At 39.9% G+C, this 12363-nt stretch overlaps 1 protein-coding gene, 2 long non-coding RNA genes and 1 pseudogene across 4 annotated transcripts; 3 read left to right on the top strand and 1 right to left on the bottom strand.

Moving 5' to 3' along the window:
* Window positions 1-3963: 3963 nt before the first annotated feature.
* On the top strand, window positions 3964-6165 carry LOC129776981 (zinc finger protein 569-like). Its single transcript, XM_055782987.1, has 2 exons — window positions 3964-4163; window positions 4227-6165. Exons 1-2 carry the CDS (start codon window positions 4056-4058, stop codon window positions 6087-6089), a joined length of 1971 nt encoding a protein of 656 aa, XP_055638962.1. The 5' UTR covers window positions 3964-4055; the 3' UTR covers window positions 6090-6165.
* A 156-nt stretch (window positions 6166-6321) lies between these two features.
* Window positions 6322-7136, top strand: LOC129773904 (uncharacterized; annotated as a pseudogene).
* Window positions 7137-9136: 2000 nt separating this feature from the next.
* LOC129775436 (uncharacterized) lies at window positions 9137-10239 on the bottom strand. Its single transcript, XR_008742953.1, has 3 exons — window positions 10067-10239; window positions 9571-10007; window positions 9137-9514 (listed from the first exon to the last, which is right to left on the bottom strand). It is a non-coding gene; the product is annotated as an uncharacterized LOC129775436 (long non-coding RNA).
* A 459-nt stretch (window positions 10240-10698) lies between these two features.
* LOC129775437 (uncharacterized) lies at window positions 10699-12122 on the top strand. 2 transcript variants are annotated; one of them, XR_008742955.1, is made up of 3 exons: window positions 10699-10837; window positions 10909-11797; window positions 11857-12122. It is a non-coding gene; the product is annotated as an uncharacterized LOC129775437 (long non-coding RNA). The 2 variants fall into 2 exon arrangements; XR_008742954.1 differs by having other exon boundaries at window positions 10747-11797.
* Window positions 12123-12363: the final 241 nt, after the last annotated feature.

Raw genomic sequence — 12363 nt, 5'->3', positions numbered from 1 at the left:
CTAACACGTCTCTAACAGGAACATAGGGTTGTCTTCCTAGGACCTCAAGGGCATTCAAAAGGTACTCTCTGGCTGCGTAATTATCCGTACATTGCCAAACTGCGTGATCGATGTCATCGTAACCGTTTCCACACCGACAGACGTTGCTTTGAACAAGATTTATTCTGTGGAGATGCACATCTAGCGAGTAGTGGTTGGACATAAGTCTACTCATTACACGAATGAAGTCACGACTTAAGTCCAAACCTTTGAACCACGCTCTCGAAGAAACCTTTGGAATAATTGAATATAACCACCGCCCAAGACTTCCAGTGTCCCAATCGGTTTGCCAACTCAAGAGGGAACTCTGACGCAGTAATTGGAAAAATTCATCGTATGAAATCTGTCTATCAAACAATTCGCCTTCCTGGGCACCCACCTTTGCGAGAGTGTCCGCCTTCTCATTGCCAGGAATTGAGCAATGAGAGGGGACCCAAACAAAGGTTAACTTATAAGATCTTTCGATCAGTGCACTCATCTGCTGTCTCACTTTTGTGAGGAAATAAGATGGGTGCCTACTAGTTTTCAACGACTGGAGAGCCTCAAGCGAACTGAGACTATCCGAGAAAATGAAGTAATGGTCTGCAGGCTTGTTGGAGATCATCCCCAATGCGAAGTCGATTGCTGCCAGCTCAGCAACATAAACGGAACAAGGTTCCTGCAGTTTACGGAAGGCGCTTGAATTTTCATTGAAAACACCGAAGCCAGTGGATCCATTGAGGCGAGACCCATCAGTGAAGTATCTTTTCATGCAATTGACTTTTTGGTACTTTCGGTTAAAAATACGGGGAATGAAAGTTGGTCGAAGCTGATCTGAAATCCCAAGTATTGCTTGTTTCATCGACAGATCGTATTCAATTGAGGAACTGCTGATGGTGAAGTGAGCACGGTCTGGAGTAAACGATGGAAGACAAATATCTGATGAAATATAGTGATGATAAATTCTCATAAACCGAGATTGTATATTTAGATGAAGCATTTTATCAAAGTTTTCAATCACAAGTGTGTTCGTGATACCGCATTTCACCAGTATTCTGAGAGAAAGTTCCCAGAATCGGTTCTGTAGAGGAGTTACTCCTGCCAGAACCTCGAGACTCATGTTATGCGTTGAGTGCATACAGCCGAGAGCTATACGCAGACAATGATATTGAATTCGTTCCAATTTTAGAAGGTGACTTTTAGCTGCTGAGAGAAAGCAGAAAGAGCCATACTCCAGAATAGATAGAATAGTTGTTTTATAAAGCGTTATGAGATCTCCCGGATGAGCTCCCCACCACGTGCCGCAAATCGAGCCGAGAAAGTTGACTCTTTTTTGACATTTTTGCTTCAAATACGTAATGTGGGTATTCCAAGTACATTTTGAATCAAACCAGACACCAAGGTACTTGAAGGTCAATGATTGGGTAATGTTTCTCCCCAAAAGCTTAAGTTGCAATTGGGCTGGGGACCGCTTTCGAGTAAACACTACCAGTTCTGTTTTCTGCGGCGAGAATTCTATCCCTTAGTTCCTTGCCCAAGAAGACAAGTTATCTAGGGAATTTTGCAATGGTCTTTGCAAGTTTTCGGCATGGGGATCTCTGACGGAAACCACACCATCATCTGCAAGTTGTCTTAGCGTGCATTGTTCTGCCAAACAACTGTCAATATCTTTCACATAAAAATTATAAAGAAGGGGGCTGAGACATGAGCCTTGGGGTAGACCCATATAACTATTTCTGGAAGTTGTCAGCTGTCCAAGGGTGAAGTTTGCTTTTCTGACAACAAATTGTACAAGAAGTTATTCAAAATTCCAGGAAGTCCACATCTGTTCAGATTGTCTGACAGAATTTCTATGGAAACTGAATCAAAAGCTCCCTTAATATCCAAGAATATTGAAGCCAGTTGCTCCTTGTGCGCAAAGGCCAGTTGAATATCTGTAGAAAGCAACGCTAGACAATCGTTTGTTCCTTTGCTCTTGCGAAACCCAAATTGTGTACTTGATAGCAAATAATTTGTCTCGATCCATTGATCGAGTCTTCGAAGGATCATTTTCTCCAGCAATTTTCTAATGCACGAGAGCATAGCAATCGGACGGTATGAGTTATGGTCAGACGCTGGTTTGCCAGGCTTTTGAATTGCTATCACTTTGACCTGTCTCCATTCGGGTGGCACAATATTGTTTTCTAGTAGAGTATTGAATAAGTCTAGCAAGCGTCTTTTCGCGATATCGGGAAGATTTTTTAGAAGAACGAATTTAATCATATCGCTTCCGGGTGAAGAGTTGTTCGATGAAAGAAGAGCCATAGAAAATTCCAGCGATAGAACGCTTCACTTTATCGGAGTGCTGTTTGTACCTTGGGCACTCTTGTAGAGGGTGAGGATTCTCGCCACAGTGAATACATTTTTCCACTGTTTGAGTGCAAGAATCCTCACTATGTTTATCGCCACATTTGCCGCAACGAAATTTGTTGCCGCAGTGGCTAACCGAGTGTCCCAACTTGTTACATTTGGTACAATTATAAACCCGCGGTACAAACAGGCACACTGGGAAAAAAAACATTTTCTACTTTCACATAGTTTGGGAGAACAGAACCTGCGAAAGTAACTCGAAAAGAGTGCGAGGGCTTATAAATATTTTTATTTTCTTCCAAAGATGCTGAATGCAGATTTCTAACATCCAGGATCTTTACAAGATCTCCAATCATCGAGTTTTTGCCTTCTATCTCCACTTCTCGAGAAGGGATGTAGATGTGATACTCCCTGTTAAAAACTTCGTGGTCAACAATCTTGTTGGCCACATCAAAAGTCGGTGCTTCTACACGCAGTTTGTCCGGTCTCTCTTTATGTATCGAGACGCCCTTATAATTACGCAGCAAATCTCTTGAAATATCAAGAGTTCTCAAAGCTTTTTCCTTGGGCCGAAAGAAAACAACCCATGGTGCCTTCGAGGACTGTTGATAATAACGCGTCCGCGCAACATTGGCATCATCAGATGTCATAACGGTTGCGCAGACGGTGCGCAACCGCCTATGAAAACGAAGAAAAAAACTCGCACGCACACACACAACTCACACGCACACACTCGCGCAAAAACTCAACTTAAAACTAACTTAAACTAAAAACTAACTTAAACTAAAAACTAGCTCAAATCAAAAATCTTCTTGAAAAAAAACAATAATTTCGTAAAAAAAAAAAAATATAAATAAAAACCCAATAAAAAAATTTAGTCTGATGAGTTCGAACAACTTGAACAACCCTATTCAGGGAGCTATACAACGCTGCACGCTACGGTATAAGCACAATAGCGAGACAGCAAAAACTATTCTATTGTACTTCTCTGTTTGATGTTTGGTGAAGATACAAATGTGACGCTCAATGGAACCAATTCACAGAACACCGGTCCAGCGTCGCTGGAGAGGTGCTGCTTCCTCGCTGTTCCGGATGCGTTGGCACTTAACTTGTCACCAATGGGCGAAAGAAAAAAAACAACAACCAAAAATCACTTTGGCGGAGGGGGAAAAAAAACTTTCCAGCTTCGAAATTGTAGCGGAGGACGGATAATGTGTGTCCGTCTCTTGCAAATAATCGACGAGGAATGTCTCTCATAATTTATTTGACTACTGAGAAGGTAACAAACACATCTTCATTCTGTAAACAGTTGAATTGTGAGATATTTAATTTGATAATAAATTGTATTTTTTTCTCAAAAAAGCTTCATCCGAAAATCTAAATTGAAGGTACAGCAAACGAAACATTTCTTTCAGTGGCATTTGGTTACTTTTTCTCTCAACAACTCATCAGTTTTGCCGCATTGACAATTCGACAATTATATAGAAAAACCTATCATTCAACATCTTGGTTTACCACCACATTTACACATATTCATTTGCAACCACCTTTTCGATATGATTGTTTATGCAGAAAACATAAACAAAAACAAAAACGAATTGTGAAACAAATACAATAAACGTAGCCGGATAATATAAATTTATTTTTTCGAACTTTAATGTGGATTAACTTTTTAGCTCATTTCTAAAATGGATTTATTCTGTTCTTTATGTTATAAAAATTCAACAATAACAATTTCTACGAATACCATAGAATCTGAACTTGACTGCTTTTTCAAAATATTCAAACTTCCCGAGGTGAGTCTAGTCTTGCTACATTGAGACAAACAATACTCATTAACTGTAGCTTCATTATAACAGGACTTCTCGCAACCAAAGCTGATATGCAGCGAATGCTTGAATCAGCTGGAAGCAGCGCATAAAATCTACCAGCAGATTTTGCAATCATTGGAAAATTTAAAATGTGTAATAGGTGCAGTCGGGTCAAAATCTGAAACTTCACCAAAAACGTTAAACTCCTGTGATAATCGTGATAAGGTTGACGAGACTGAGATTGGCCGAAGAAAACATGAGAAACCTATACATCAGCCTACAATAAAACGCCACTTTTATTGCGAAATCTGTCGTAAAATTTTTAAAACTTACAGAGGACTCTTACAGCACTCAACTTATTGTCATCCGGTTGATACTCCAAGCTTTCGATGTGATATATGCTTCAGAGATTTTATATCAAGAGCGAGCTATACTAATCATCTGAAACACCATCACGATTTCATTTGTAAGTTTTGCAGTCACGGTTGGGTGACAGAAAAACGACTGCTGGATCACGTTAGAAATTCTCATAAGGACCGTCTTTTTCGCTGCAAGCATTGTCCTAAAACAGAAAAGCTGAAAAAATGTCTAAACAGACATGTAAGGACGGCCCATGGGATAAAAGAGAATTTGTTCTTCTGCGGACATTGTTCAATCAGTGCAACTTACATTGAGGTGGCTTCGTTAACAGAACATATGCTCCAAACACATGCGAGCTTAGAGGAATCTGGAAATACTTATGAAGAGTTACTGAACGAAACTTTCTTCGCGAAAGAAATTAGCCTAGAGTTTGAGACAGATTATGAAAAACTTGAGCAAAATGATAATCAGGACGCCTTTCTTAAAAATGTTAGTCTCATGCGTATTCATACAACACTTCATTCAAACAATGCACCGAAAACAAGTAATACCAATCCTAACAAAATGATACTTGAAGAATTTTTAGATGAAGCATTCGAAAATGACCAGATCTGGACAAAATACATCGAAGGAGGAGAAGAATATCTAATCGATAACTATGAATTTGATTTGGAAAGCTCAGTTGCAAAAAGTTTATGTAAGTACAGATGTCCCCAATGCTCGGAAGGCTTTATCAAGCAGCACCATTTAACAGTACATTTGGCAGAAATTCATAATATATCATGCCTAATTTGCAACGATTGTGGGGCAAGCTATAACAAAATACAAGAATACAGAAACCACCGTCAAGAACATTTAAAGGATAATGTTCGATTCAGAGAGAACATTATTCCAGAAGCGGAAGAAGCACTGTCATTGGTACGCAAAGAGAAAAACTACACTATCAACGAGGTCGGAAACAATTACAGTTTTACTTGTAGCTTTTGTAGTCGCACATTCCATAAAAAATGCAATCTTAAAAAACATGTATGCTTGTTAAACACAGATCAACTAGAAAATTGTGATAATGATACCTCCACTAACTCTGTTATTCCACGTGACGCCAAGTCATATGAAAATCTATTTTGCACCTTGTGCGATAAAAAATTCTCATCTATTTCCGGTCTGAAGTATCATTTGAAAAGACACACGGATACAAAAGCTTTCCCGTGTCAGTTCTGCAACAAGAAGTTTACAGCAAACTCCAATTTAAACTCCCACATCAGAAATGTTCATAGCGATTACAAAAGCTACGGTTGTTCCGAATGTGATAAACGATTTGCCGGCAAAGATCATTTGACCAAACATATTCGCTCCAAACACCGCCAAGAGCGATCCTTCGTTTGTTTAGAATGCCCGAAAAGTTACTATCAGAAATCGCATTTGAATGACCACATTGCCGCTGCACATACAGACTACAAATCGTTCATCTGCCAACAGTGCAATTCATCGTATAGTTGCAGGGGATCATTGAGAAGACACATGACTAAAGTTCATAAGGTTCTTTTTTGAGAGCTACGAAATTATAACCAGTTTTGTTAAGAAACATGTAAAACATTCGGTAATAATAAAATCTGTTTCTCACAAAGCACTGAAGGCTATTTTGTTGATACATTTATTTATTTGACCGTTAAAGATGTAGAAGCATCGTTGATTAAACAAAATATATTTTTTTAAAGACAACGGAAACCCTTTGTATTACCAGAAGCTCGAGAGTCAGAGAAAAGAAACGATAAACATAATAATGTACTTTTTCATGTAAAAAATCACGCTCTGTCCGACCAATTGTTGAAAATGTCGATAAGATTATAGAAATTGCGAAGTGCGACCGCTATTTAAGCACTGTTGTCTGTTCCGCGTTGACAGTCTCCCTCGTATGTAGTCCGGAATCCTACGCAGCTCTATTCCTCCATTTGATCAGCCGAGTCACGTCAGCCGGCAGACGTTGCCATTTTGGGCCTCTAAAGAGCGCTTGGGCAGACGCCATATCGGAATGGCGGATGAACAACGGAGGTGCGAATCTTTCGCTGAAGAACTTTCCCGGCGTGTTACAAAAAGCGTTAGATAAAGGGATCAAAGAGAAAAGCATTGAAAACAGATTCAAAGTTTGCGGTCTGTTTTCTTTTAGCGCTGATAATGTTGACTAAGGGAAATGCATTGCCAGGACAGTAAATGAGGATGACGATCGTCCTGCAGTATCCGATGCTCATGAACCAGCTGAGAAGCGCATCCGATGCGGTTGAAGACAATCAAGGCATTGCTAGGACAGTATGCGAGAAGGAAGATTCGATTATCATTCCTACGTCAACAATCCAATCTGCGATAGAATGTATTGGCAGGGAACGCATAGACGAATTCAATGACGGCTCATTCAAATCCGAAGAAGAAGAAATCATTCGACAGCTTTGCGAGATGTTGCTAATGCCCTTTTATATGCAACATATGGAAGTCCTCAATTTGATTCCGGATGTGCCTACTGATCCCTGATAATCGTTCGATTAATCGAATACTTCCTACAGAAATCGATTATTAATCGAACGAATACTGCATAATCAATAATCGAAGCGAACGAATAATTTACGTCGATTAATCGATCCAAACCCAGAGATAAAAAAAACGTACGGCCGCTGCAGTTTTTTCCTGAAAACAAATCATTATCGTTGAAGCTCCCCTAAATTCGTAAACGAAGCTCAATGCCGTCAACGCGAAATGAGCATCGTTTACAACTTTAGGGGTGAGTGAGAGATAATAATTGATTTTCAGGCGGAATGAACACTTTTGACGTAGGATTACGTCTTTCGGGAACATATTGGGGTACAAATTGAAAATCGAAAATCGAGCGCACCGTGAAAATTGTCCAATTTCAAATGCTTATTGCTCAGTCATTTTATGATGGATTGATGAGATTTTTGCGTCATTCAATTTCGGCACTCCATAACAATTTTCTACATTGACTAAAACAATATATGTCATGAAACTAACTATCGAACAATTGAAAAATCTCAACCCCTATCCTAACGGAAATACCCACTTCTGATAGGTCGAAATTGACGACACATGCGGCGGGTCCCTAACAGAGACATCAAAACCAAGCTGCCTGGGGGAAATCGGCATCGCAGATACATGAAAGTAGGGGGAGCTTTTATTCTCACCGACATGTATTCCCTAACAGAGATTTCAAATCCAAGGTGTCTGGGGGAAATCAGCATGTAAATACCCTCGTGGTCGATAGTTTAACTAACGGCGCGCACAAATGGATAGTGCTCATTGTAACTATCGTGGGCATTGCTGATTGCATACGTGCTGGCGGATAAGTTGGGAGCGATGAACGAGTGTTTTTTTTTTTGTTATTTTCGTTCCAATAAGAATCTTCCGATGGGTAGATTGAAGAATGATGTTTCAATGAGCTGAATAGAACTTATGTTAGATGGAATATAAATAAAATTAAAATTTGGAACTTTTATGTTGGTTGCTTCGTGAAATTTCATATCAATGACCGATCATGTATTTTGAAACTTTTAGCAGAACTGTAAGCGTAAAATTATGAATGGTAGCTATTGTGTTAAAATGACTTTAAATATGAAACGATTTTTTTTCCCAAGGAAAGTTCATGCGACGAGCAAAATTGGAAAAATTAAGGAGTATTCGAAAAAGTGATTTCACATATGCTCTATATATCGTATTGGGTGCTGTTAGCTCAATTGAAATTCGCCTTGAGGAATGTAGCATCGTGTTCCGTTGGGTTTAAAGCAAAAAGGAAATGGGTTGAATAAACATTCAGAAAAAAATTATAAATGAAATTACCTTTTCCATTTCATATATATTTTCTCTATACTAAAGTAACACTTTTTTTCTGGTGAGAAAACTTGTGTTCGATGATGATCGATGAGCTTTTTTTTCTTTATTTCATCCATACATCACACAGGAGCCATCTCGTCCAGGAATACAGAGAGCGGCTTTGGTACGTGATACGCACTATCTAATGACTAATCACCATCCTTTTATCATTATCACTCGGTTATGGACACTGGTGGAGTGAACAAACAGTACCTAACAACCAGACAAAACGGACCCAAATCATTATCGAAGAGTTTTACAATTTATCCAAAATCAGCATGCAGCAGATAGCCTAACGGAATCCTACGTCAACTATGCGGTCGTGTCTTGGATACAACCCTCCAGTGACTTTTTTGATTCCAATGGCTTTCTAGCAAATAAGAAATATTAGTCTAACTAATTATTTCTCTCAGTGTGGCAATTAATCGATTTATCGATTATTTGGGGCGATTAATCGTATCGAATAACCACCCACATTCCGTTTTGCCTGCCAAGATCGGGTCGATGAAATGTCAACAATCGACCTCAAATGCTGCCACCTTGCAATCGAGTTATCGACCTTTCATATGCATTCATCGAACAACTTGACGCCACTTTTTCGCCAACATGTGCAAGGCGTCGACCTGCTTGCAGCGCTGCTTCCAGCACTGCTTGCTGCTTGTTTGTATTGGTTTGTTATTGAAAATGAAAAGGAAATACATTGATCGATTTTAATCATTTTATTGAAAAAAAAAATAAAAATCCATGTATAATAAAAATAAGGTATATAATCGAATCGGTGCATCCGGGTTGTCTGGATTGACGATTCAAATCCGACTGAGTACATTGATGAATACCTCCTTGCCCTTGATGACACAGATATGTGGCTGAGGAGGATTCTTCAATGTGCGTGAAGCACGGGATCTCCGATAGGGAAAATTGCTCGAAATACTATCCTGCTGCTGTTGCTGTTGATGCTGTTCCCCGGAATAGCACCCAGGATACTGCTGCGGGAAAGCTGATGCTGTTGGCTGGTGTGACAGAAGTGGAAATAAGCAATGTGGTGATGAGGGAAATCATCTTTCTCATTCGCCGATTGATTGAGTCGGATGTATTCATAGCTGAAACAAAATAAAATGATTAGTATGTGAAAAGCAGAAATGAATTCCCTACTCACCAGTTGTATGATCCGGATAAAAATGCGAACATTAAAATATCATGCGATTACGTTCGCTTACTTCGCCTATTTTCATTCTACTATACAACGGAATCAGTGCATTCGGGTTCCTCCGGGTGGTAATTCAGCTGAGCAAGTTGATAAATGCCTCCTTGTCGTTGAGTTTTCATGTCTGAAGAGGATTTTTGAATGTGCGCGAAGCACGGAACCTCTAATGGGGAAAGTTCTTCGCAATACCATACCATGGTCAAATTCTGCTGCTGCTGCTGTTAATGCTGTCCCCCGGCATTGCCAACAGGGGTTGGAGGTTACTGCTGCAGGAAAACGGATGTTGTTGGCTGCTGTGATAGAAGTGGAAATCCGCACTGTGGTGATGGGAGAAATCATCTTTCTCACTTACCGATTGATGGAAGCAAATGAGTCGAATGTATTCATTGCTGATAAGACAAGATAAAATAATTAATAATTAAAAAGCCGAAATATATTTCATACTCACCAGTTGTATGATCCATTTGTTTTTGTTTGAGATGACAGTTTAGCGGAGTGGAAAAAAGAACCACCGGTGATGCCATTTGGTTTGTTTAATTATTCAGTATTTTCGCCTAACGAACTACCCGCGTTGGCGATATTGGGGAATAGGCATGACAGTATGGATTTGCAGAGGGAATGAATACACTTTTAAAATGAAAATTATGAATGAACATGATTTTTCCTTAATCAAATTAGTACTCTATGTAAGTGAAAATCACCATTGCCTGCAAGTGGTGAAAAAACGTCATAAAAAATATGTTTTGAGATAATTTTATATTATAATGACAAGTTTTTTTTGAGAATATCTGAACGTCTATAGAAAATAATTCAAATTAGGGTCATGACAACGTACTTTAAGTAGAAAAAAATATGCAAAGAAAAAAATTTCATACAAATTTTAGCAAATATAAACTGATTCGGGCCGACTAATATGATAGAGAATAGTTTGCCTCATACAAACTAATGCATCCAGGATACATCCAGATGTCGATACCTAATCGTCGTCATCGTGAATAGGTAATAGCGTTACGGTCGTTGTTAGGTCGATGTTTTTTTCGTCGATTGGATTGTGGGTATGCCCACATCCAGTCGACGAAAAAAAACATCGACCGAACATTGGCCGTAACGCTCTTTGTTGGTCGAAAATAAGGAACAATTTATGAAACGAAACGGCATCACTTGCTTTTTCGTCAACGATGAACTGTCATTTCATACAAAACAACAGATCATACAACTGGTGAGTACAGAATTTGTTTCTGTTTCCTATTAATTTCTAATTTTATCATTAATTATTTCATTTAATTTCAGGGAATCTTCAGCAAAACAATCCTTGAGAGATTAACAAGACAGCCCGGGAGTGGGAGGAGTTCATGGCGATCGCTTCGCCAGAATCTCAGCGGAACTCGAAATGTGCCTCGCGGAGGCACTCGCTATTGATGGAGAAAAATTTCGACGCGAGCTCGATGGACGATGAAAATGCTGCCACTTATGAGAGCCTGGAGGGAGATTCAGTGCTAGCGTTGGCGCAAATTATGCGGCGAACCATCATTGTCATGTCGGATGTGTTTTTGCGCGATATGAACGGGGAAGCCTTTTCGCCGATTCCGTTTGGTAGTGTCTATCGTTCGAGGTGCCGTCAAATAAGTGCCATCGGACCCCGTTGCTGTTTGGTCTACGATATGGCCCATTTTTCGGCCCTGGTTGCTATGGAAACTCCGAATGATTTTCCTCCGGCGTTCATTTCACTGGTGGATCCCAGCAGTCAGCTGTTGCTTATTTAGTTTTGCATCGATTCGGGAAAAGATTTTCATTGGTGGGAGTATGACGGCAGTAATGCGAACTGGTTGTTGACGGATGGAGAGCATGTGGCGTTGCTGAAAGTATACTTGGAGATAATTTACGCACCCGTCGCGGGCAGTCCGGATGATGAGATTTATGACGATTACTCGGACGAGGAGTATGAGAAGAAAATCGCCGACGGGGAGGTTGTATTTTCGGACGAGAATTATAACAGCGAAACGAGTGCATCTAATCTAGCCGCAATAAGTACTTCTAATTAGTCACTTCCACCATTCCCACCCAGTTCGAGAAGCGGTGGTGGGTCGAGCGGAAAAAGTAAAGTCGGAAAGTGTGGTAAAGCGTGTAAGGCATTGTAACATCCGTTGGAATAATCCGACTTTTTTGCTTCCATCAACTGGTGAGTAAGAAAAATGATTTCCCCCATCCCCACAGTGCTTATTTCTACTTCTATCACAGCAGCCAATAGCATCAGCTTTCCCGCAACAGTATTCTCCAAGCCCTGGTGGCTATCCCGGGGGACAGCATCAACAGCAGCCGGACCTGACCATCGATAGTATTTCGAGCAATTTTTCCTATCGGAGATCCCTTGCTTCGCGCTCATTGAATAATATATGCGAATATGCATTGCGCCACATATGTGAGAAAAGTTCTCAGCTGGATGTCGAATAGTTTATATTTCATATGCATTTTTAATTTTTTTTAAATAAAATGATTAAAATCGATTAATGTATTTTATTTTCATGTTTCATAACGAACTAATACAAACAAGAGGTGAGCAGTGTTGGAAGCAGCGCTGCAAGCAGGTCGACGCCTTGCACATGTTGGCGAAAAAGTGGCGTCAAGTTGTTCGATGAATGCATATGAAAGGTCGATAACTCGATTGCAAGGTGGCAGCATTTGAGGTCGATTGTTGACATTTCATCGACCCGATCTTGGCAGGCAAAACGGAATGTGGGCAACTGC

This window comes from Toxorhynchites rutilus, chromosome 3, assembly GCF_029784135.1.
Source record: "Toxorhynchites rutilus septentrionalis strain SRP chromosome 3, ASM2978413v1, whole genome shotgun sequence".
Lineage (NCBI taxonomy): Eukaryota > Metazoa > Arthropoda > Insecta > Diptera > Culicidae > Toxorhynchites > Toxorhynchites rutilus.
The sequence above is the reverse complement of the archived record's forward strand: the minus strand, read 5'-3'. Positions and strand labels throughout refer to the sequence as shown.

Excerpts from the sequence above, each read along its gene's own strand:
- LOC129776981 (XM_055782987.1), top strand. The coding sequence starts at position 4,056 with ATGGATTTATTCTGTTCTTTATGTTATAAAAATTCAACAATAACAATT. Across the intron at positions 4,164-4,226 it reads AAATATTCAAACTTCCCGAG|GACTTCTCGCAACCAAAGCT; the intron begins GTGAGTCTAGTC and ends TCATTATAACAG.